The sequence below is a fragment of the Mytilus californianus genome, unplaced genomic scaffold (assembly GCF_021869535.1).
Source record: "Mytilus californianus isolate M0D057914Y unplaced genomic scaffold, xbMytCali1.0.p SCAF_7, whole genome shotgun sequence".
Classification (NCBI taxonomy): Eukaryota; Metazoa; Mollusca; class Bivalvia; order Mytilida; family Mytilidae; genus Mytilus; species Mytilus californianus.
The window spans coordinates 100744244-100771578 of record NW_026262723.1 but is presented as its reverse complement, the minus strand read 5'-3'; the positions used below and the strand labels follow the sequence as shown (position 1 = coordinate 100771578).

The 27335-nt window shown below is 31.1% G+C and overlaps 1 protein-coding gene across 1 annotated transcript; it reads right to left on the bottom strand.

Annotated features, from left to right (window-relative positions):
* Positions 1-4133: 4133 nt before the first annotated feature.
* LOC127709877 (tetraspanin-5-like) lies at positions 4134-27287 on the bottom strand. Its single transcript, XM_052215555.1, has 8 exons — positions 27061-27287; positions 24246-24440; positions 16862-16936; positions 16284-16382; positions 13666-13785; positions 12355-12405; positions 11209-11325; positions 4134-10516 (listed from the first exon to the last, which is right to left on the bottom strand). Exons 1-8 carry the CDS (start codon positions 27166-27168, stop codon positions 10430-10432), a joined length of 852 nt encoding a protein of 283 aa, XP_052071515.1. The 5' UTR covers positions 27169-27287; the 3' UTR covers positions 4134-10429.
* Between the last annotated feature and the right edge of the window lie 48 nt (positions 27288-27335).

Genomic DNA, 27335 nt, shown 5'->3' with positions numbered 1-27335 from the left:
CGAGCGGAGCGAGGCGAAAAAAATTTTGGACCTTTTTTTGCCTAAAAAAAATAAAATAAGTGTAAAATGCATTTTATAGTTAAAGTGTAGGGGGTAGATATTTTTGGTGCCGTATTCTCTCCATCAATTGTCTATTATGAAATGATTGGATGAATCCAAAGCTATGTACTAATTAATATATTTGATGTGGGATTTGTCAGTAAAAAATGGACATGGAAAATTCTCGTTTGTTGTATGGTTAGTTAGCATAACCTCACAGATTTCTTGTTGTAAACAAGATATACGGCTATTCAATGAAATTTTCAATACGACCGACACGAAGAAAGACAAACAAGCAATTTTCATCCAAATGTTTGGTTGAAATGTTTCACCTAACAAGGGAAGTGAGGGGTTCCAAATGAACTAAAGGCTACGAATGAGTCGGAAATGACAATGAAGTTGTGAATGACGGTCGACACATGGAGACATATAGGCCACACCCAGCAGGCAGGTTGCAGTCGGGCTTTGAAAAAAGTATTCAGTATATCAGTTCGACGAAACAGACATTCCGGTCAGATATGGGATTCACATGCAACCCCCAAAAAAAATTTCGCCCGTTTTTTATTCATCATGTTTATTTAATGCTAAATAATTCTGTTGAAAATATTTTTTTCTAATAGCAAAAGTGGACAAGATTATTGTTTTCAATCCAGATACGGCCAGAATTTTTGTTTAAGGCAAAAATCCGGGTCAGAATTTTTTCTCTAAAATATCTCAGACTGCCCCCTCAGATCAAATGGTCCGTACCTTAGACTTTAAATCTATATCTAGAGCTTACTGACTGGGGTCACTATTCAGCAATGTTATTAATGGGCTGGGGCGTGTGGGGTTAAACATGTTTTCGTAGGTAAATAATATTGCTGTGGAACTTTTTTTTCATTAGAGTGTAATAGAGTATTACTTTCTGTTGGGTTGGATTGTGAAATAGAAGTCAATACGTTCTTGCTCAATACTTTGTCGCTTTGAAGGCGTCATGCTTGTCATCCTCAGCCTAAGCAATGTGTTACTGTAATTTGAATTTCAAAATGACTGAGTGACGTTTTTTTCGACGAACTGGTCAACTCCACAGTAGAGAATCACATGACTTTGACATAATCAATAATATATTACAGTAAATACGAGCGAACAATATCTTTATAAGTAAAGAATTGTCGCATAAAAATTAAATACACGGGAAATGGCAAAGTTCACGAAGTCTAGTCTGATTAATCATTTTACAAAAAAAAAAAAGTGCAAGCAAAGGGGGGGCGTACGCCCTCTACGCCCCCCTCTGGATCCGCCACTGCTACAGTTGTTATAGTTAATTCCACATTCTTCTATGAAGTATTGTTTTTTCTCTTGTTCGATCTGTCTGCGTTGCCAAGATCTTCATTCAGAACACCTCCAATCATAATATGATGGCTATTTTTATATTTTTGAAATAGTAAAAAAAAAATGATCTATTGTTTCACAAAATTCTGTGACATGTTCTTAGTCTCCAGTTGATGGTAAATATACAGAGACTACCAATAACTTACCCTCAGCCGGAAAAAAACCCCAATATCATTGCAACATCCTACTATCTATACATGGTCACACTCTAGAACCTATCAAAAGCGCCAAATACCTAGGCTGCATTCACATCCGAACTGAGATGGAATGACCATGTTAATAACGTATGTAGCAAAGCCAATAGAACAATTGCCGACCGTGCGAGGGCTTTATAGCCAGTCAAGGTCGTTAATAACCCCAATCATCATAGAACAATCGGCTTCCTGAAACGAAATCATGAACATTGGATCTACTTCTGTAAAGGAAAATGCGTATAAAACACTTGTAAGACCTATAACAGATGATATGCCATATAAAACACTTGTAAGACCTATGACAGAATATGTCATATAAAACACTTGTAAGACCTATAACAGAATATGCCAGTCCAGTATGCGATCCATACTATAAAACAGAGATTGATCGACTGGAGGTGGTCCAGAGACGAGCAACAAGATATGTGATGAATATGATCACTCGTAAGCAAGATGCTCAATCACTTAGAATGGAGATCTTTGGAACAAAGGCGACTGAAAGATGCAAGACTCCCCATGCTCTTTAAAATTAAAAATGAGAAAATTGCAGTGACAAAGAAAGGTCATCAGATACCACCTAAACGACTGTCAAGAAACATGCATGACAGAAGCTTCCAAATTCCAGCATCATCAAGTGATTACCGGAACTATTCTTTCTTTCCATGAACCATCAGAGATTGGAACACTCTCTCTTCTGGGGTTGTATCAGCACCGTCAGTCGAGGCTTTCAAAGCTGAACTAGATTCAAATATTATGGGGAGGGGGAGGGGTCCGTATGTGCACCGAAGTCATAGCAAAATATTCAGTTTGTTGATTGTGGCCATTGTCCGGTAGAAGTAAAATAATTTCATTTATTACTGTTTGTTTATAACCTGCAGAGATTAAGTATTAAACCCACCAGGAAACCATCATTGGATTGACAATTTTGAACATCTAACAAAAATTTCGGTCATAGCTGTACACATCACTTTTAGCAACAGAAACACTATATTGGTTAGAAATTGCTAAATCTAACCTGTTAGCAATGTGCAAATACACTGAAATCAAAATCTTTAAAACCAATACTTCTACAACAAAACTTGATAGGTAACTTACATGATTCTTACAAAGAATGTTTTGGGTTAACTCCAGGTCATCTGTGGGTTGCTGTCTGTCATATTTATTTTCATTTATTGTTTTGTCATAAATCAGGCCGTTGGATTTTTAGTTTGAGTTGTTTCACATTTTTCACATCAGGGCCTTTTAAGGCTGGCTATATGGTATGGATTTTGCTCATTGTAGAAGGCTGTTTAGTGGGCCACAATTGCCTAAATCTGCTTCATTTGGATTCTGTTGGATAGCTGTCTCATTGGCAATCATACCACATTTCCTTACGTTTATATCAAAACTTGACTGAACATGGAAAATGAGGTCATGGTAACACTTTAATATAAGAAATTCATATAAAACTTTCATTTACCAACAGACAAAATACAGTGATCTCTGATTTATTGTAGGTGAGTAACTGACCCAGTCACAAAAACTGGATATTATCACCCTGCCCCCTAATCCACCGTTGTTCATTACAGTGGAGTTAACAACCATAATCAATGTTACTAGAACTAAAATAATTCGAAAAAGGGAATAAAAGGAAGCATTGTTTTGATGCCAATTACTTAAATTGGTTCACTTTCTAATTACCTCATAGTAGATGCATTCTGATCTATAAATAAAATCAGTATCTGCAGATATCCACTTTAAATCTAGTTTTATGAGAAGCATGTTAAAATTTTATGTTAAATAGTACAGTGTATTATACCAACAGTAATGACTGAACAAGCAATTATTCGTCACTTGTGATTTTTCACTATATATTTCATATAAAGCGATGTTTTTCCAAAAAAAACTACTGTGGGTTTATTTCTGGTCAGATTTTAATCAACTTGGTACCACTATAAGCAGAAATATAACAAGGCTTATTTGTTTATTGGTTATATTTTTGTTGTGGAGCGTTTTCATTTTCTGATAAAATAATCATAGTACTTTTTTGTGTTCAGAAATTTGCTAAATATTTTAACCAAATTAAATTGTAACAAATTATTATATGTGTTCATATCAAGAGAAAACAAAAAAAATTGATAACAAAACTTTGACCATATAAACAAATATGCTTTAGACAATTCTGTGTCTTTTAACATCTGATTTGTTAAAATCCAACAATACATGCATTTAAAATAAAATGTTTTCAAGGTGTTTTATATGAAATATATAGCAAAGAAAGGTAGGTATCAAATACTGTAGATCATGCACTGTAGTTGTCAGTCTGCTAATTGTACTGTACTGGTTTTATATACCATACAAACAGAATAGCAATGGGAAGTGTGTAAAGTTGGTTAAACAACTTCTTGTTTTGGAACCCATGTTCATACACTCTGTATTTTCCTATTTTTATCTTGTGTCTTCTTTTTGTTTGAGTTGAATAGTTGGACAAGGTAACCAGTTGTATATCATGCATAGCATTGCATCTTTTAGAGTAATTTAATAAAACTATACAATATATCATTTTATTAGTCATTTAAAAACAATGATTGAGAAATAAAATAAATGTATGTAAAAGCCATTAGATACTGCAAATTCTTTGTTTTTAAGGTTGAACAATTTTAATGGATAAACTGAGCAGGGAAATAATAGGAATGGTTGCTTTAGTCAGAATGAAAAGTAAAAACATGAACATACAAAATATAACTATCTATAAGAAGGCTCACAGAAACATTTTCTCAAACCAAAAGGTATTGTGAACTTAGCATGCAAAATAATTCCTGAAATTTGCATTCATTTAACATATAATTCATTAAAAAATCCTTCTAAATGGACATTTCTTCTTTGTTGGTGACATTTCTAATGGTGAGTGCCACAAATATGCTTTGTATCATCAATATCCTTCAAATTGTTTTAGCCTGATACAACTGTATACATTTGGGGCAGCCTAGTAGAGGATTCTTATTATTTTTATCATAGAACACTTGCACTATCATATTTCCATAATATCTGAATGAAAACCTAATTTAGCATATAATCTTAAATGTTTATATCAAAATAAACATGTGTAAAAAATTTCAAGTTGATATGACCACAACATCATGGTGATCTACATTAAACTTTAATCTTATAAAAGACAGACAGCTGCACTGTTTGGAAAACATAATGCTGCCCCCACTAATGAAGAGGTATTTTAGGGGGGTATAAAAAGAAGAGAAAATGAAAAATCAAAGTTGAAGGACTGATCACTTCATTAAAAAAAGAAAAGAAGGCAAAAGGACAAACAAGTATTCATAACATTTAAACATAAAACAAAATGAAGGAACTTGAACACAATCAAAACCAGCGGTGAACTTAGGTGCTAGAGAAGGGTATGTAAATCCTGTTCAAATAGTCACACCTGTCACGTTACTATCTTTAAATCTGATAACAAGCAATGAGGAACCATACAAAAAGGGTATAGTAGATATCTCTTTAGCAACAAGACATTCCTAAATTCATAAACTTTTGAATTTTTATAACCCTCGAATATTTCAAATAGTGAAAGATAAATTTTGTTCAGTTTTTCAGAACATAGGATAAACAAGATCATCCTCTTTAAAAGCAAAACCAACTCAAATGCATGTGAAATTTAACAAGTTCAATATATTTCTGCAAAATTGGATAGTTTGCCGTTACAACTGCAGAGGATATGCAGATCATTTCTCTCTGTTATAGTAGGCAAACAGAAGATATCAACAAAATAAAATGAATCCACAGTATCTAATTTTAAAATATACATGAGTATTCTCAATATTGTATACACTGCATGAGTAGGGAAACTAAACAAAAGGATGCTGTTACATTTTTGGGTACACAGCATATCAATAAATTCTAAATTAGGAGATTAAACATTCCACCTCCACTCAAATTATAGCTCATTATATAATTGTAATCCTCCTGAGTAAAAACAGAACAACAATCATGTACTGCTCTAAATTTCTCTAAATGATGAATTTATAACAGACTATCAAAAATTAATATTTATGACTAAAATCTCAGACTGACAAAGAGAGTATTAATATATAATATTCTTATTTCTAATCAAATACACAGTATAAATTTTTCAGTAAAACTGTTCTTTATGTACGTAAAAACAGTCTGTGGGTGCATATAACATTCTAGCAAGTAGATAATCAATTTAATCTCCTCTTAATATTTCATGAAGACAGTGCATTAAAATCTCATTTTCACATGATCAGTGATTGTTTAAGGCATTAAAATCATGCAAGACCATGTGACTGGTAAAAGAGATGTCTTTAAAAAAGTAGTATTATTACTTTGGTAAACTTCTGCTCTTTTCCTATAAGTTGATTTGAGTATAGTATTGTCAACATCTGGCCAAAATTTATTTTATAATTTTGATGTCCAAAATTAAGGACATTCCTAGCTATGGCTGTCTGCAGCAATGTGATTCAAACACCATGACTCTTTAATTTATTCAGGCAACCAATGCAATATTACTTACAAACTAGAATGACAAATACATGTACATGTATTAAAAATATAAATTGCAATATTTTCACATATAAAAAAGCAATAAAAAGGAACAGTGGTTTAAATACAAATGCAATTTCAAAATAGCGTAAAGATTAAAATGATAATTAAAAAAAGATTTCTAAACCTCTGAGAATTTTCTGTATAAAAATTTTAATGAAAGCAAAAGAAAAAAATCAACTCACATGAGATACAAATGCATCATATATACAGCTTTTTCTTGTGCTTGATATAAATCTAATGATGTAGACCAAATTTCTTTGAGAAAATAACTTAAGGGGTAAAGTTATTTGCCCTTGGGTCTGACCAAATGGTAACTTTGAGTTCTGATAAATATAAAACATAAGACTTTAGGGCAAATATTCCTAAGGTCTATCAAGCCTCAAATCTTTTCAAATATCTGAAAATCAACTATTAAAATGAAAAGTATTGAATGTATAGAAAAATGTCTAACATACAAAATAAACTATACAAAGTTGTATAAAGTGACATTTTAAAAGATTGAAAGTAAAGTTTTCAATTTGTTACACAAATCTTACAAGTAAGTTATAAAATAAATTTACTCTGAGATATAGTGTCAAAATTTACAGATCACTGTACATTGATATGTACCCTGTCTACCAAAATGAATATGTAGGTTAACATGATTATTCACTATGATGAAAACTTGACATTTATTAGAGACATGCTCATTTTTCCTGTGTTTATTCTTCCATATGTCCTTACTGTATAATAAAGTGTTAACACAGACATATCTCTCCGCCTGTGTGACCTAATCATAAACTTGAAGAATTCTAGATGCCATTGCCTGAAACAGCAGGCATACTCTTGCATCTAGGACTTTTTGAGGGCAAGACAAACAAGATTTTGTTTTCAAGAAAATATAACTTGCATATAGCACTGTTTTGCAAACAATATTGTAATCCTGACAATAATTGAGAAAATACTTTTTATTGTTTGATTTTGCTTTCATGTAATCAAAGTTTGACCCATTTTTTTTTTTTGTGTTGATTGTGTAGAACTAATTTTCAATTCCTGACAAAAAAAGAAAAATAAACAATTCAGTATTTTTTTCATATAATTGAGTATATCCCAGTAAACGTTGATAGAAAAATGCATGCAATTAGAATCTCAAAACACCTAAATAAAGCAAAATACTATGATATACTATATGGCAGGCTTGCTTCACTGAAAACAGCAAAATATTGCACTATCTATAATAATATATGTTGAAATTTTTTTATCAATATTTAAACTAATGACTTGTAAATCAATCAAGGAAAATGTCTGCAGCAAAACTGCAGCAAAAATGCTGCAAAAATGTGTGATAACTCTACTCAGTGCATGTAATATCTGTCACTATATAAGAACTATGATGCCTCTCAATGCAAACAAATTTTCTAATTTCATTCTGGTATTTACTATAATTCATGCTGTACTAGTTAAAAGGCTTTGAGCATGGACAGAACATTATGTTTGTCCACATATATTTATCTTTATTAATTTGATATAGTTTACTATAATTTCACACAAAATTATGAAAAATATATGTCCAGTTAACAATAAGTGAAAAAGTTCAATGATTATGGTACTTTTCCAGTCAAATATCTTTCTAAACATATGTTAGTTTTTAATTTTTACAGCACTGGGTCGATACCTTTGCTGGTGGACTATCAGTCCCCAAGGGTATCATCAACTCAGTAGTAGGTACTTTGGTACTGACAAGACTTATAACAAACCTTTACAAAATTGTCCTTTTATAAATATTAAAATCATAAAGAAGCAAAGTGGACCTTAGATGGATTTGGCTATTTTGTTAGGTCCTTTTGATCAAATAGATCTTCAACGATTTTAGTTCTTACACATCCTTGGCTTAATATGGTGTTCTTGGTGAAGGTAAATTTAGAATAGCACTTTGGACACATGAAATTATAACGTGTTGTTTTAAATTTCAAAGGTACTTAAATCTACAACTTTATTTCTTCTGAACATATCTTTTTCATAAAAAATATAAATTTTCAATATTTTTTCATCTGTTATGTATTGACTCATTTAATCTATGTGGAAAGTTTTTTATGCATCATTTTAAAACCGAAGTGTGTGATTTTTTCAATATATAATGACAACATAAAAACTAAAACATATTTAAATTGTACATAATTTTCAACAATATGCAGTAAACAAGAATAAAATTAAATACACCTCTAAGTTAATATGGTAAGGCATGTCTGTGATAAATTGTACAAAAAATCCTTTGTATTACAGACATAGTACACAATCAGTTTACATTTTAGGAAACATCTGTAACTAGTTTAATAGACTTGCAATAAATGTCAAAATAAATCTACGAGGTATCTGATTTGTGAAATGTAAATTGAAAAAAAACAACCTCAGGAATGTATTCCATGAACATAGACAAAATCATATATATTAGAAATGACACTTTGCTGGCATATACCACATATATAAAACATTAAAATCAAATCCTCATTAGTAAGCTACAATGTATTTCTCAGTCCCAAATCATAATCTTTATTTTGTATCATACTGAAAGTTTTATTACCAGTAAAACTAGGCTATTTCTCAAGCCCCATCAGAATGGCGTTCATGACATACAAAGGAATTTGTGAAAGCACCTTAATTTGAAAGTAGATATAGGAAGATGTGGTATGAGTGCCAATGAGACAACTCTCCATCCAAGTAACAATTTATAAAAGTAAACCATTATAGGTCAAGGTACGGCCTTCAACACGGAGCATTTACTTCCCATTTTTTGACAAAATGAAAAAAGTAATTGGATTTCAAAGATAGAAATGTAACCTGTTACTAAGATCTATTTTCAAAAGCTGGTAGATTTGTGAAATGTATTTTTGATTGAGTAAATATCAATCAACAGTTTGTAACCTAACGAGTTAGATAAACATGCAAGTTTTACATTATTTCCTTCATTCAAATCTACAAGGGTTTAGCTACATTTGATAGGAAATATATAATATTCATAACAGTCCTCACAACATAACAAATCTAATATAACAAAACATAATGCCCAAAAAAGGTGAAAATATCTCAAAATTCAACTACTGAAAATTCATAAAATAATCTAATGTTTTTTTTAGCAATGAGAAAAATGAGACAGTATGATCATCACAGTAATTTACACTGAGCTTTCATTTTTTACCAGTAACTGTAGAATGTACTGTAATGGAATTGATGAACTTTACATGAATATCTTTTGTCAAAAGACATGCACACATTTATTACATCTTATCGCTATTTAGTCCAATCTGGGAAAAACAGTTACTTAGACAACTTCCTGTTGAGGTCAAGTGGAGCAAAAAAAAAGTTACTCAGCAATGAGCTGAGAGAGGAAAAAGTTTGGAAAATGGACATTTTAAAATTTTGATAGTTTAAGAAGCAATTTTTAATAGACAAATTAAAGTCATTGAAAATACTTTGTTTGATGTGTTTACGATGGTTTAAACATGTCTGTATATAAAGTTTTATGCACAATACATTGTTTAAACAAGGCCCCAGATAGCTTCAACTGGTTTGAAAAGTTGTGTAATTCTAGAACTTATCCTCATAGGAATAAATAGCGATAAGGTGTATTCTGAAGAACTGGAAAATCTATTTAACATCAAAAGAATTACCAAACCTTTAAATGTCTGTTATAAAACATGCCTAGATAAAATTTCATAATCACATGGCAAAAACACTTACCGGTACAACCAAAGAACAATTGCTTTCCATTTTATGTGTAAAAACCCATGTTAAAGCATAACATTACGATCTCAATGAATTGTATTTATCTTTTAATCTTATATGTTTCATACACCTTTTACTGCAAGTATATATTTTAAAATGGATTTCATATTTATACATATAAATGTAGTATTAATCTATCAAAATTCAAGCCAAACAATTATTATTACATTACAAAAGTTATGGTCACAGAATTGAATCCTGCTCAAAATTAAAATTAAACAAAATGCAATTGTTCTCTCTTTTTTATAATTTCAACTTGAAAAAAAAACCCAAAAAATATATATACCTGTAGTTTAACCTATTCTTAGGAATAACAGACATAATCAACATCTTCAGTTCATTGTTGTCAAACAAATGACACACATAGAAATGTACAATAGAAACAGATTTGTACAGAATTGTTCATCTGCTCCTGTCTTCACCACTCAAACGATAGATCTTCATGTAAGGAATCTATAAGATCATCTGTCAAAAGCACTATTTAATGCGAAATACTTTTCTTGAGATCAAAGAGCTCCTCGGTTATATCTCCATTTAGCTAACTGTGCTCTAATGTCACTTCGTAAATTGTGTGCAAAACACAGTAAAAGAATCTGAAAAAAAGTCATAGAGATCATCAACACTAAACGTTTTAATAGAATTTCATGAATGACAATTTTCCTAAAATAATAACATATAAATATGGACAATTAGACAATAATCCATCATAGAAACTACATCAGAAGATCTTTGTCAAACAGAAAACTTAATTCATATAGTTTGCACAAACAATGAAATTATTATAAAAAATGTGATATGGACATGACAGGTCCTTAAAGTATTCATGTATTGTTGCCTGTCCTAACAGTAGCCACAAAATTCATTTTAACATCAAAGGAGCCTTAAATTTTGTGCAGGCCACTGCAACATTGGGTAAATAATTTGAACTGCAAGTGTAAAAAAACATAAGTAAAGTTTTCTATGGCTATTGCACCTATTCTAAAGATGTTTAACCTTTCTATGGCTATCACATCTATTCTGAAGATGTTTGACTGACCTTACTATGCTGTCACACCTATTCTAAAGATGTTTGACCTTTCTAAGGCTATCACACTATTCTAAAGATGTCTGACCTTTCTATGGCTACCACACCTATTTCTGAAGATGTTTGACCTTTCTAAGACTATTACACTATATTAAAGATGTTCAACTTTTCTATTGCTATCAAACTTATTCTTAGATTTTTTACCTTTCTATGGCTATCACACCTAATCTAAAGATATTTAGCAACATTTTAAACCATTACCTGTACGACTGCAATACCAACAGCTACTGAGGCAACAACTATGAGATTACTTTGCAACCATTTCTGTCCTTCTGGTATACAACCAGTAGTGTATATATATGTAGTTCTATCAAAATCCTGAAAAAATATATATAAAACCAATATATTATCAGAGGAATAAAATTTACTTGTATGATCCTAATTTGGATACACATAAAATTTCAAAGTATGAAAGATTTTCTTCAATTTTCTTAATACAGAGTTGAATGTATGTACAATAGACCTTATCGCTATTTGGAAATCTGCGCCGCTTGACCCGATAGTCTGCGCCTCTTGAACTTTTGACGTCATACAACAATCACTTTTCCATTGTGGGGTCAGATGTTTTCTATTATGACGTCAAAATTTTACAGTAACCTTTGTGATGTCCAGTAATGGCGGACAAAAATAGCGATAAGGTGTATAAAAAATCAGTATAAAATATAAAGCTAAATGTACTTATTTTTCGGGTAAATAAGGTTCAAAATTCAACCTTTTTATATGGATGCTATAAGGGAAGTCTATCAAATGTATCTATAGAATGTTATAACTATTTTTGGGGAATTTACTTAGGTAAATCGCTTTCATGAAAGAAAAATGAAGGTAACCTTCCTGCTATTTTAAACAATAATGTAAATCTACTTCATTTGCTTTTTTATTCAGTTTATTCATCACCTTCTCTATTGGAAACTGCAAAGTTAGATCTTAAATCGCACAAATTCTTTGATTGATTAATAAGTCAATAACTGTATATTTCAAAAGATGGATTTTGAAGTTTTATTTGTGACTTTATCCCCTTTACATAAAATTGAGAATGGAATTGTCTTGTTAAAGAACTGACATGTTACAATTCATTATCATGTATTGTTAACTTTAAGATGTTGTGGAACGGGAAACAAAATAAATAATATTGATTTAAATAAAGAATGTGTTCAATGACCCTCCATATCAAAGGTTCTCTATAACCTCTTAACAGGATGTAGGGTAACTGATTTTAGAAATTGTGGTCATTGGAACAATCATTAAGCAAAATAAAAAAAAAATTCTAAGTTATTAAGCTGAACGAAGTAAGATAGTGTACTTGAAACATTGTTTCTAAAAATTAACATAGATAAAAAAGATACTTACATGTTTTTTCAGCATCATATCATGACCACATTGAGTATTGACAAATGAAGTCTGAAACAAATATCAAATTTTATCAGAAAAATTTGTCCCATGTCTCATACAATGTTAAAAAAAAACAAACCAAGAAGCATTATTTTTAAATAGACAATGAACAATAATATATAAATAAGGAAGTGTAGAATGATTACCAAAGAGACAACTATTGACTAAAGACCAATGGATGTCAACAACTACAGATCACTGTACAGACTTAATTAGCAAAACCCATACCCTATATAGTAAGCTATAGAAGATCCCAGGATAACAAAATAAGAAACAATCCAAAGGAGAAAAACTAACAGCTTGATTTAAACTTATAAAATCTAACAACAAACAGTTATGGCTGACAGCAACCGACAACAACCACATAAACAAAGTGATGAGGTTAAACATGTGTGTGACCGTTCATCCGTTTTGATAACATGTTGTTGTTTGGGGGGTACTAGTACTATTTTTTGTAGATTTTAATCCTTTCAACCAACTGGACGTTAAGCAACCAACAATCAATCTATCCTTTCAACCAAGAAATTAAGTGCCAAATAGATACATATTTGCTATTATGTCTGAATGTGTTTATTATAAAACAATGAATTTCAAACCTCATTAACCAAAGATGTTTTCACAAACCATGAAAATTGATACCCATGAAGAAACATACTCCCATTGAATGAATTGATATGATGTTCTACAGGGATATTTTTTCCAATAGATCACTGTTTCTCATGTAAAACTTACTTCCTGCAGACAGTTTTCTTGGCTGGCAAATTAAAAGTAACGGTCCTAGGTTGGCATCCTTTATCAGAAACCTTTTAGTCAAGTCTGATTTCAAGTAGTTTAGCAGTACTTGCTTTTTGAGTTTAAGCTAATCATCAAAAGCTGTTTTTTAAACTGTGTCAGAAATGTTTATATGACTAGAACTTAAATATAACAACAATCATATGAAACTATTTTCAAAGTTTGGTCAAATAAACTTCAGTGGTAAATGAGAAAAATGCAATTATGTAAAATGATGCCAAGATAAAAGATAAAAAAAAACACTGATTAAAGGGTTAAACATTCTAAATGTAAGTAAAAATCTTAATGATATATTTTTTAATACCTTCACAAGTTATTCTTATTATAATACAATACTATAGCTAGATCTTGACTTGGTGTATCAGATTTTCTAAAAAGTTAAGAATATACCAGTTAGTGTAAAGTTTGATCTGACGTTTTTACTATTTGTTTGATTAATGCAATTATTCAACCACTTCAAGTTTTGTTTCTACCTACCCCATCTTTCTTGATACAACATGATGACGGTACACCACAAGTTTCTATACCAGGAGATGAGCAATTAAAATACATGTTTAATTCCCAATCTTTATAGGAATCCACACCACAACAAAATAACTGAAATTAATAAAAACATAATATTAACTTATAATACCACTTTTTATGATTAATTTTGTATACAGATAATCTACATTATTATATTTCACCATAAAATACCAGCTTTTGATTGGTTAATACGAGGTTGACAAATTACTCTATCCGATGGCTCAGGGAGACAATTTTTAGAATGTCACCCTCTCATGCAGACCTTTCAAAAAGTTTTAGGACAATGAATTAAATTTGCATCAATAATTTTAAAAACAATGCTTAAGTTCTACGTTTCAGCCTCAGACCTTTTTCATTCATAGACTGTCAACATAAAAAAAATATCTTGCTTCACTTTTGTTGTTTTCCTAATGACTGTAATGTTGTTATGAACATGACACCATAGTTAAATACTTTCAAATTTCAATATAAAAAACAATAACGACAGAGCATTCAGTATAATAAACAAGCATTCTGAGAGTATTGCATGGCAATACATAGTCCTCTACCGGGTAAAAATTCATTTTACTGGAAAAAAAAGCTAACTTGTTCTCATGGTGTAAACAAAAAGAAAATATCAAGTCAATATCTTCAAGCGTGACTAAAAACAGTGTGGAAAACTGATTAAATGAGTGAATTTTCAAGTCCAAGGACCATAACTCTGCACAAAATTATCAGACTGAAACAAAATTTTGAACTTGATCTGTATAACTTGTCATGATAAAACTATATACCAATTATCAATCAATATCTTCAAGCATGATGAAAAAAAGTGTGGAAAACACTTTAACATTAGATATGATTAATAATTCTCTAAAATTAGATATGATGTAATACAGTGTATATCTATTTTCAAATTATAATCAAATATAATTAATAGTTCCAAATATTTTTTTCTTTTATTTGTCACAAACTAATATAGATTTGTAACTTATCTATAAAATGTCAACAATTTTTATCTACACAATGTAATGTAATATATACATAAATAAAAATAGATTATTATCTAATTAAAGGATTTCACTTCATAATTTTTTATATATATATATATATATAGCATTCAGAAAATTAGTTTATACAAAATAACAAACAACCTGCCAAAAAATTCTTCAAATAATTTACCAAAAAATGTCTTTTAAAAAATGAGTGATCTCCCTTTGTACAGAAATATGGTTTAACATAGTACTCCAACATTAGATATGGTCCAGAGTTATGGTCCATAACTCTGGACTAAATCATCAGACCGGAACAAAATTCGAACTTGATCTATAAATTGTCATGGCAAAACTATATACCAAATATCAAATCAATATCTTCAAGAACGAAGAAAAAAAGTGTGGAAAGCTGATTTGCCGGACTGACAGACGGACAGAGTGCAAACCTAATGTCCCCTTCGACTTCGTCGATAGGGGACTAGACTTCGTCGGTAGGGGACTAATTAAATAACACATAGCTGAGAGGGTGAAGGAGCAGATTGTTTCTCCTTGAAAAACAGTGTCAACCTTGGCTTTACAATGTTTTCTCAGGGTAACAATCTGCTCTATTCCCCTCTCAGCTGTGTGTTATATATTGTGCAATGGAAGATCTATGATCTTCTTATTTTAGGTGTACATAGTCCCAAAAGGTTGGGTCAAAAAGATCACGAATTATGTTAAAATGACCGTCTCTTAAGAAAGCCTTGAAATCTAAAAAGTAGATGACCGTTTCGTGCTTTGCCCAGCCGGACTTTTACCGGACATTATACAAATGTCCGGAATATATGACCGTTTTGGAAGCCTTGGTACATACATCCTTCTAAAATCATCCTATCCTTTAATTGATCTGCAATGGACTCTTTACAATATACTCCACTATTTTTTTTATGCAAACTGCATCCATATATTATTAAGCTGTAATTGTTATAGCCAATAAATAAATTGTTGACACAGAGATATGTCTTGCCTGTATGTAATTTATGCAAATGTTCTAAAGTCAATGAATCACGACTAAAGAAGAAGGTCCTTAAAAACTCAATGAATATAAGATGTACTAATGCTCATACAACTGCATACCAAATAACTTTGACATACAATTAGTGGTTCCTTTGAAACTGACCTAATAACAAGCTTTAACATGTAAAATGTGTAAAAATTTCAAAGTCAATAGACCATGAATGAGAGGGCAGGGCCAAACAATCTCCATGTATATGAGAAGTGTTAACCCTTATACAACTGCATACCAAATATCATTGACTTACAATTAGTGGGTCCTCTTACTCTGACCTAATCATTAGCTTTACACAATTGTTGATAATGCCGCCCCCCCCCCCAGAAACAGAAAGCCTAAGTCTCACCTTTGCAACTTACACACATGCAACTAATTGTAAATGCAATTACACTTGGTAAATTATTTTCCTAATTTTCAAACAATGTCTGCTCTTTTTCTTTATTTATGTAATATAAATTTGCATCTTGACATTTTGTGTGTCTTTGGGTTGATATCACATTGATGTATACCCCCATATCGATAACTTTGATACTGTTATTGATTACCCAATCTTCTTGAACCCAGTCAATTAAGTTTTGGAGATCAACATCTTCTCTGTAATTAACTATCATATTCTTTACTTGTGTCTGTATTTGGTCTTTCACCTACATTGTATAACAAAGATTCTGTATTTCATCTTATCATATTAACATATATTAAATTATTTAGTACATTTATTTCCATAATCTCAACAATATTCTTTTTTCAATATAGGTGTTGTGTGTCATTTCTTGAAATTTCTACGCAAACTTGCCAGGCACGGATTCAGATAGGGGCAAATCTGGTATGCCCAATGTTAAAAAAAAACCCAAAAACGTAAAAAGCTTAAAATTACATCCAATTTTGTGTTAAAAATGAGGTCTTCTAAATTCTAATTGTCAGGAGTAACCCCCCCTCCCCTAACATCAAATCCTGGATCAGCTCCTGCATGCACAACAGTGTATGCATTAAATTGATAATTGCAAAATTTGGTTATAAATCTATAAAGAATTATACACATGAAACTTGAATGGAGTGCTGAGTGTTATCTATTTTCAAAATTTAGTTTTTGTAATTTTCTTACCTGGTACACCGCTTTACTTACCCAATCTTTATAAATAAAGGCTAACACACCAACAATTAGCTGCCCAGCAAATATTAATCCAACTAATAAACAATACTAAAAAAAAATAATATCATTATTCAATTATGCAACTTTTCAAAACTATGTACAATTCATGCAAAAATATTCGAAATATTAAACCATAACAGGCACAACATGTGACCTAGCTAGACCATATGTCATAATCTCTGACATAAAATAAAAAACCTACATATACCAACAGTATGACTAGTACTGCTGTTACATGAAAAAAGGGAACCTTAAAAAAAACCATATAATTTGGAAAGCAGATACAAAATGGGGTATTTGCAACTCAAGATGAATCAGATCAACAGAATCTTAATTAACCATCTAAAAACTTCGTTTTCTGTCAAAAGGCATCCTAAGTGTTTCAAAAGGAGTCAAGATGAAGATCAGCAATTAATTAGACCATCTAAAAAGAACTATCTATTGTCTTATTTGAATTGCAAAACCCAAAATTAGTAACAGTAACATGGTTCATTCAATGAATCATTTATTGTTTATAAAATGCTCCCTAACTAGTTGTACAAATGCAAAAGCATAGGACTGTCTTATTCTATGAGAAATACAAATATCCTTTGACTTAACTTGAGTAATCAGAAAATCCTCAAGGAGATTTAACTCCTTCAGGAGCATAAAGAGGTAATTGGCAGGATAGTGTGTCTTCCACTTCTTCCAGTTCAATGATCCCTTGTCAAAGGTAACTATTTCATTATTCAACCGATCATTTCCCCTTTGAAAGATCTCTTATTTTTCTCATTGATACAATGAAACTTTATGGTGACGATGACGTTTTATTTTTAATGACCTTGACTACCCATGAGGGTCTTGCACGGTTGGTGTGAGGTCAGTACTTCAGACTTTTCAAGTTGTTAACCAGGTATATTGCCAACTGCATGTACATTTGTAAATCAGAGATGTTAAAATAAAATTATTCAAATACTCATGATTTTCCATTCTTTATCCTTTCTACTTATTATAAATCGACTAGCTATAGATATAAATCGTATGTGTGAAGAGGAAAAGCCTTTCTTAATAAAAAAAATTAATTAAAACATTTATTCTTCATAACAGCAATATTTAAAAGTATAATTCCATTGATTATTGTCAGTTTCTACTCATTCCCCTTTCACCCAATGATGATTCATTCATATATTCCTAAGATTTCCAAGTGTAGTCAGAACCTAGAGAGTGTCATGTAGTGTTTTCCAATTACAGACTGATGTTTTTTAAGGTTCAACAACTCAATTAAGGCTGATTTGAAATATAAACCACAAGTGTATAGGAAACACTCTAGAAATATGATGCCTCTAATCACTCACTATCTTTTTATGAGATTCTACAAATTGTAGGCTACAGATGTTCCTTAAGGAGTTTGTAATATGATAAAACATTTGAAAACCTTTAGAGAAATGTCAATTATGGTGTATAAAGTTTTTTTTAAAAACTACGAAACTGTTATAAAAACAGCACAATAGTTAAGTTTTTGCACTAAAGCTGTAGATTGGTTTGCTTTTTTCTGGAGGAAGAAATAACGATAAAAAATGCACATTCAACATCTTGAGCACCTTCAATATCACACAGTCATACAATGTATATATAACCTACGGGTATATATTCTAATTCGTGTCTTTTTACTTGATTAGTTTAAAGAAGTCAGTAATCATTACATTTAAAAACATGTCCTACAGGTTTAGACAGTGCATGTTTCAATATCTGTATTATGCAGTTTATATGACAAAAGAAATTTAACTGACAGAGTGAAACACATCTGCAATCAACGAGAATTATTATGAATATGAAATATAAACATGCTTTTTTTTTGTCTAAACGATATGATGTAATCACCCCTAATCTATTCCTAATTACTTTAATACAATGATAAATCTTGAAAACTGGCTAGAGAGATTATGGGTAAATATCAAATTAATGAATAATAAATGGAATTGAACAGAAAATCATTTTATATGATCAGAAAGTGTATCAATATAATGGATTTAAGTCACCATATGAAAATGATATTAACAGAGAATAAATCACATGGTTTCGATTTGAATGGCTAGCTACTTTCATGCTCTCAGCACACACAGATAACCAGGATCATTTTAACATTTTGATAAACCTAAGAAACAATATAAAAACAGATCAGAATAGTAAAACTCTTGGTACAGAAGATTGCTTTTTCTTATCCTGGTTTGAAAGGAAATACAAAAAAAAAAAACTGAAATTTAAACATCAGGCGAGATCTCAGTATAGAAATACTCTAATCTGTTTTGGGCGGCCAAATCAGAAAATTGCATCGGACTCAGAATCCAAAGCTTTTAAGGGATTAGAAAATCTCTTACCAATCAAGCAAGAACTAAATGGTTCTTTTTGTCTACCTTTTGAGACTTTTTTTTAGTATATTAAATCTCTTATCTCTAATCAAAGGGGCAGGAACTAAAAGGTTCTTTTTGTCTACCTTTAAAGACTTATTTTAGTATATCAAATCTCTAATCTCTAACCAATTGATCAGGAACTGCTCACCCTACCTTAGTACCTGAGTTCATCCCCCTGTTTTTTGTGTTGTTCAATCTTAAATTTTCTGTTGTGCAGTTGGACATTGCATTGTGGACTCTTGTTTTGTAATCTTTTTGTTGTTTTTCTTTTGTTTATACAAGCAGTTTTTTTATGTTTTATTTCAACTAATTTTTTAATTGTGCCCTTGGTATCTTCTCCCTTTCACCATGCATGCTTACAGACGCAATGCCTTTCAGTTGGATTTTAAACAATTTAACTTGCATATTTTGAAATGTTAAATATCCATACTTCAGTTCTATCTAAAAAGTGTTTCAATATATACGTATATCATGTGTATGCATGTTGCTTAGGTTTAATAATGGATTTAAGACAAACATAACAAATAAAAATAAGCCGATCATGTTGAAAGAGCAAAAAAGTTCAGCAAAAGAGATTATGCCCTTGAATAATGGTTATAACATATAACAAGACCATATGATACAATCATGCTTACAACAATTAATCACAAAACAGATTATATTAGTAATGTATATTTGTTAATGATTTATTTAATTAAGGGTAAATATCAAATTAATGAATAATGAATGGTACGTGTATATGGTGCAGAAAATCAATTCATATGGTACAATAGTATAATCACACCACTAGTTAAACCTGCAATATGTAACTTTGCCTGTCCGTAGCTTGCTTATACTAAGTATCTTAATGGTTTCTGTCCTTTAAACAATTTGGTATTGAAAGTTAATCTTTGGTAGTCTCAATATAATTTATTCAGTTTTTTTTCTAGACTTTTGGGCAGCAGTCTCGTTGATTTACAGTTTAACATACTTGTATGTTACAGGCACCTGTCTATTGTTTGAAACTGTTTGTTGACATTTAGATTTCTTTTTGTATTTTTTGTATTGTATGGTTGCTGTCTCATTTAAGTTATACCCCAAATCTCTCTATATTCATGTATTTAAGTCAATAATAAACAAGGCCCTTTATAGCTTGCTGTTCAGTGTCAGCCAAGGCTCCATGTTTTTACACATTATGACTTGGATGGATAGTTGTCTCACTGGCACTCATACCACATCTTCTTATTTATAAGAAGGCACTTGTTGTCAAGCTAAGCATACCCTACTCTTGATTCAAAGTAGTAAAAAGAAAACTGGAAGTGACAGTAGACGTCTGATGGATCTGAAAATGCACACAAATTACAACTTATCAATGTTGAGCTGGTGACCATATAGGAAGTCATTCTTTAGAGTAGTAACTGGAGAAATGTGTGATAAAAAAATAGTAGTTATTTCATCATATTGAACTAGATACTCCCGCAGAGGTCCAACCCTGAACAGTTGGGGCAAAAATGGACACAATATTCAAGCTTGATTCAGGTCTGAATTTGGATTGTAATTAAATATTTGACATATTATAGGTTTCTGAATAAATGTAGTCAAAGATCTTGAAATTGGTTATATAAATTGAATTTATATTCAATTAAAGATTTCTTGCTGTTGTGCAATACTTCACCAAAGTTTCATGAGAATTGCTGAAAGCATTTTTTAGTTTTTGTCCGAAAACTGGAAAATCCCCCCTTTTTTATGAATAAAACCCTGTAACTCGCAAACGTAAAATCTAAAATTTATAAAAATCGAAAGGGAGCTCATGTCAATAGATATAAACAATTCACCATTGTTTTATGCAAATTGGTAAAAGCATTTTTGAGTTAATGTCCGACATGTTGACGACGGACAGACGGACGGACAGACGGACAGAGGTATACCATAATACGTCCCATAAACGGGCGTATAAAATGAAAAGTATACGCAAACAGGATGTAGATGTCAGACAGATCCGAAATGAGCTCCCATGTTACAATTCATCACTGTCAAGCTGACAGCCAAAAATGAAATCATCAGGTTTAGTAGTTCCTAAGAAAAGTGGAACAAAATATTTGTTGAAGGAATGGACAGAGGAACAAGGTGATAATCACAGCACCCACTCCTAGAGAGGGGCTTGGGTATAACAAGAATAAATAAAAGAAAAAAAAAACCGACTTTTTCCATTTGAATACCCTTTGCGATGCACTAGATACTACTTGAACACATTATTAAAAAATAACCACAATCAATACCTGTACATCATTAATTCATCACATTGGTGATTCAATGATTAATTCACAAGATATCCATCAATTCAATTTTACCTACAGTTTATGTAATAAAAAATTTTAATGGAATTAAACTAACAAGTCAAATCAAATAGATCAATTTCCCAATAATATCATGTCTGTCATAAGCTACAATGGCCTACATTTTTGTACATCAACAATTTTTATATAGAAGTATATATAGCAGTAGTAATGCTTTCAGTGAAAGACACTATTGATTGTATGTAGGTTTAATTGTCTTTTTTATGATGGTAAAAACCTTTTTATTGAAAACTTTTTCCCAGAATAAAGAAAAATTATTTGCCATATAAATGCCAATAAAGATCAGAATCAGAACTTTAAAAATGTTGATACCAAATTGCAGTTCTATTTTGACATGGTTACCATAAGAAAAGCTACATAAATAAAGCCTTCAGAATTTGTTGAATGATCAAATTATACAATATTATAATAGTTGATCTGTATCTTCTTTATGGCATATATCTTGTCCAAATCAAGGTAACTCTAATTATAAAGGCAAAGTGTATATGCAATGAATACTCTAATCATTCTTACAATTCTACACATAGTTGGGATTTTTTGTCAATTTTGAAAGTTCTTCAAACAAATATTTAATAATTGACCCATTGAAACAATTTTTTAAAAAGCCATCATGTCTTTATAGATGTCCATACTAATTGGCATGTTCAAGATCATTGTCGCTTCAAGCAATGTTTTACAATTTCACTGAAATGAGTAAGTTCTTTAGGGCCATTTTTGCCCCTGTTATTAAGTTCAATGTTTCAAGATAAAAAATGTTTTAAAGGGACATTAGCTGTCAAATTCATGTTCACCGATTTGACTCAAATTCTCATATTTGATTTCTACCATACTTAAACATATAATGCTAGTAGTCTGTTGTTATTTATGTATTATTGTCATTTTGTTTATTTTCTTTGGTTACATCTTCTGACATCAGACTCGGACTTCTCTTGAACTGAATTTTAATGTGCGTATTGTTATGCGTTTACTTTTCTACATTGGCTAGAGGTATAGGGGGAGGGTTGAGATCTCATAAACATGTTTAACCCCGCCGCATTTTTGCGCCTGTCCCAAGTCAGGAGCCTCTAGCCTTTGTTAGTCTTGTATTATTTTTAATTTTAGTTTCTTGTGTACAATTTGGAGTTTAGTATGGCGTTCATTATCACTGAACTAGTATATATATTTGTTTAGGGGCCAGCTGAAGGACGCCTCCGGGTGCGGGAATTTCTCGCTGCATTGAAGACCTGTTGGTGACCTTCTGCTGTTGTCTGTTCTATGGTCGGGTTGTTGTCTCTTTGACACATTCCCCATTTCCATTCTCAATTTGATCAAAATTATAAAAAGTCTGAAATAAACAATTTACTATGCATGGGCTCGATAATACGTATCAGCATTTTTTGTGTGTATTCTAGTCTAGACGCCATCAAATTAACCATCGAGGTGACCTCCAAAGACGGTCATATAACCTGATATAAACATAAATATAGATATAAATAGATAGCAAACACGTGAAATCAGATTTTTTCTAGGTCTGTTAGATTTCATATTATAGGTTAAAAAGATATGTTAATCATCGTTTTTACCTGTATAAGAATGAGTTTTGTGGATCGAATCAGTCAACCAAATTGTTTACCCTTGTTTCACTTTCAATGTTGATATTCTTTTCCTTTTAATAGCTGAACACGCCTAGTTTGTGCGTAAACCATCTCTTGCTAAGGGGTTAAATTGAAGGTCACATGAATACGGATTCAATGAGGTCGAAAAATTCATCAGCAATATTTCTTAGCTTATTTTGACAAAATTGAACCAAACTGGCTACTAAAAGCGAATTATTATTTCACTATTTCACTTTCATTAATGATTGAACAAAAAAATTCATATTTCAATTTTTTTTTAAATCTAGTAGCTAATGCCCCTTTGAGTTGATGAAAAGAATTGTGATAAAGATAAATAGAACTATTTTTGTCAAAGTTATATTTTAAAGCATTGATTTTTGCATACCAAATAGGCCAACAAATTTACAATATGTTTCCTGCTGAAGAAATTAATGTAAATTTATCTTTTTCATTGAATTTTTGTGGAAAATCAAAATGAGTGCCATTTGTGGCATCATGAAAAGAACACAAGTATGTAAATTTTCATCAAAAAGACATTTGAAATTGTTGCTAGAAATACGGGGGCAATTTTAGGGTCTTATCAAACCTAACCATTTGGCAATAGTTTGGGTGATGCATTTATTTGAAAAGAAGACCCTTTTTCCTTATTTAGAACCATCCACTTAAACATAAGGAGAGTTAAAGCTGAAATAAGGTATAAATAATAATATGGCATCAATATTTCAAATATTAAATTAGTCAAATGATAAATTTTCATTTAACAAGTTTGACATTTGAGAAGATACAATGATTGTATGAATGTACAGTGTATCAATTTAGAGTATTGAATGATGTCCATTAACTATACCTGCAGTCACACAGTCATATATGTACTTAAATATCAAAAGCAAAAAAAGACATAAATTAAGACAAGGCAGCTTGAAGGTACATGTACATGTAAACTGAATAAACCATAAGATGTCTACAGCTGCAGGTGCTTTAATTTACAATACATAAAATTTATGAAAAGCACAATTCGCTATACATTTATACTTACAAATAACAAAAGTCCTGTATTTTCTCTAAGTGCACCAATACACCCAGCAAAACAGATAACAAAAATAACTGCTCCCGTAATGATGAAAAACAATGCAGGATCAAATGAAATTTTCGTAAGTTTACCAATGTTGTTAAACATATCTTTCTCTGCCCATGCCCATAATCCTATTGCCAAACAAACAGCACCAACAAGCTGAAAATACAAATAAAATACAATTGTATAAATCATTTTTCTGAATACTGATACTTTTGGTGTGTAGACTTAACATATCTCTCTAATTTTTACCCGATTTATCCCTTTCATAACCTGTTTGATCTCAGTTCTCCATTGGTCAAAGTTCGATTATGATGTCAAATTTTCTTACTATCCTCTGAATTTCCTATTATGAAAAAAGGAGACCATGTCTGATGACGTCACATAGAAAGAACGCATATTTTTGCAGATCATTCAAAAAGAAGGATTAAGATTGTCTGTATATCGTCTAAAAATCATTAAAGAGGCAGATTCCACCACCAAATCTTGTGCAAAACAATATCTTTCCACTGGCAACAGTTAAATTTTAAATATTCAAAACACTCTCCAAGCCTCAAGTTTTGAATTTGAAAATATAACTGTCTGGAGTGGATAAATATCATATCACACTTGATGCAGTGGTAGAATCTACATTTGTATATACATGTATATATACATGTATGAAAATACAACCAATTTACTGAACATTATTTCATTGAAGCCACAAACACTAATAAAATGGAATAATATCATACATGTACATGTAGTTCATCATTCTAAATGCATGTACAAGTTGTATAAAAAAAAATGCTGAAACCCCATTAAATAAAAAGCTTAATTATTTCATAACCCTAATCAGAAATTTGCCTGTCCCAATCACCCCCTATTTATATGCATGTTCGAAGCCAAGAGTGAGCATTGGTTGTCTTTGGATTCTGTCTGCAATTATTGTGTTTCATGTATTGTTTTAGTAAAAATCAGGCAATTGGTTTTCTCTTTTGAATTTGTTTCACATTTTGTCATCCTGGGTTTTTTATTGCTCAATATATTACAGTATGAGTTTTTAGCAATGTTGAAGGTCGGCGGTGACCTATAATTTTTTGCATCCTTGTCCTTTCATCTTTGTGGAAAGTTGTTCCTTTGGCATTCATAACACATCTCCTTATTTTTTTTTTAAACTGTGCAAAATTCACATTTTTGGAGGTAAAACTTGGGATTTAAAACATTTTATCTTTAATTTTTTCTTTTAAATCTAGAAGTGGAATATTGTTATAAATGTGCCTAATATTTGAAGTACCGTAAAGATATTTGTCCTAAGAAAAAAGAAAAGCTTGTTTCAAAATTAATCTAATAATATGTACAAATGCATGCAGTCTTTTCTTTTTCAATCAAAGATGATCTCTTGTTGCAGTTGTTGGTGAAAAAACATTTCATAAATTTGATTAAATTTTTGAGCATACAAATGAAGCAGGTTTTTTTTCAATGAAGGCAATATATCAATTATATCACTGTGGGCAAGGAATCTGGGTCTGTTCTCCATACTACATGTACCTGATCACCCATATTAATATTTTGTTCTGTGTTATGGTTTAATGATATAATTTGCATGATATGTTTGTTAAAATTAAGAATATCAATACAGGGTATAAATGCTTAAAATGTTGAAATATTTGGCAATCTAGTTTAGTACAAAATGCAGTGCTCTCTGATGACTGTTTTGACACTGCGTTATTCAACGATGTTGCATATAACCGCTGTTTTATTGGACATACAACAGCTGCGACTATCCATTCAAATCACAGCGCTATTGTTTTTCTAAGCTTCAAATTTCCTGTGTTTACTGTACAATTTTAATCACATGATCACCTACAACCTGGTTGACTTGTCTGAGATCATTTATTTTACGATGTCAAATATATATCGGATGGAGCATTTCAATAAAGGAAAAAATTCTCCTAGACATAACTTTTACTGTAAAAATATTAATTTCTGTCTAGAGATTTTACTTAAAAGAATAAAAATGATGAAGAAATTTCATGAAATGGGTGAAAGAAATCAGTGGAAGCTGGGAACAGTATATCTAACAGGAAATGAATCTGATAGGCTTTTCAGTATAAAATTGATAAAATCTCGGACTCAACGAGACTTCGCGAGCTTTATGGATTTTGGTGGCGTCTGACTGAAAAACTATCGGAACTGCTCAATAAATTAACCACATAATTCTAATCGTAAATAAATACAAGTTTTATCATAAAGTAGATACATTTTGTCATATAAAATGACCAAAATAAGTGTGATTTATTTGATGTGAAGTGTTTTATAATGTTTTTGAATTTGGGAAGGCAATCGGCGCTATTTTTTTTTTACCCTGTTTGCATTCTGTACCGTTCTGTGATAAAATGAATAAAAAACAAATTTGAATTGACAGAATACAAGTTTGATACACTGGCATCACTGTAAAACTAGTTAGAATGTCATTTTATTGATATTATCAAAAATTATTAGGATTATAGCGAGTACGTTTTTAACACATGTCCGTTTCTGTATTGTATCTTTATTACCTATGACCCGACAATAAAATCGGCCACAATTAGGTAGTGTCAAGTCCCGTTAATATATATGTTCCTGGTGGAAGTCACTCCAGAAATCATGAATGTCCATTATTATTCATGAAAATTTCATGACAGTAAGTTGATGTACAAATCATTATATATTGGACTTGAAAATTGGTTAAACACTTCATATCTTACGAAATGAAAACAAAAGACTGAATGAATGACTTAGAAGTATAATTTCTTACCCAAAATAGGACATTGAATCCAAACATCAAGTATTTGATAACACAGCTAACTTCTGTCTTATCTTTCCGAATTTTCCGTGACATAACCATTTGTTTGTTGCGCTCCATCTTTTTAAATGCAAACCAGTATCAACACAAATCCATTTGTTTCTATTTGTTTGAAGATAAGGTAAACAAAAGATGGGGATTCATCAGCTGCATTGTATATTGGTTATTTACATTTTATCCGGAAGTGATGTTGGTCGTCGTATTTGAGACGCTTGAACAGACGATCT

What these genes read in the sequence shown, in the direction of transcription:
- LOC127709877 (XM_052215555.1), bottom strand. Translation starts at nt 27,168, where the DNA reads ATGGAGCGCAACAAACAAATGGTTATGTCACGGAAAATTCGGAAAGAT. An exon ending in GATTCAATGTCCTATTTTGG is followed by an intron (nt 24,441 to 27,060) that starts GTAAGAAATTAT and finishes TTGTATTTTCAG; the next exon opens with CTTGTTGGTGCTGTTTGTTT. An exon ending in ATATGATGCTGAAAAAACAT is followed by an intron (nt 11,326 to 12,354) that starts GTAAGTATCTTT and finishes ATATTTTTTCAG; the next exon opens with GATTTTGATAGAACTACATA.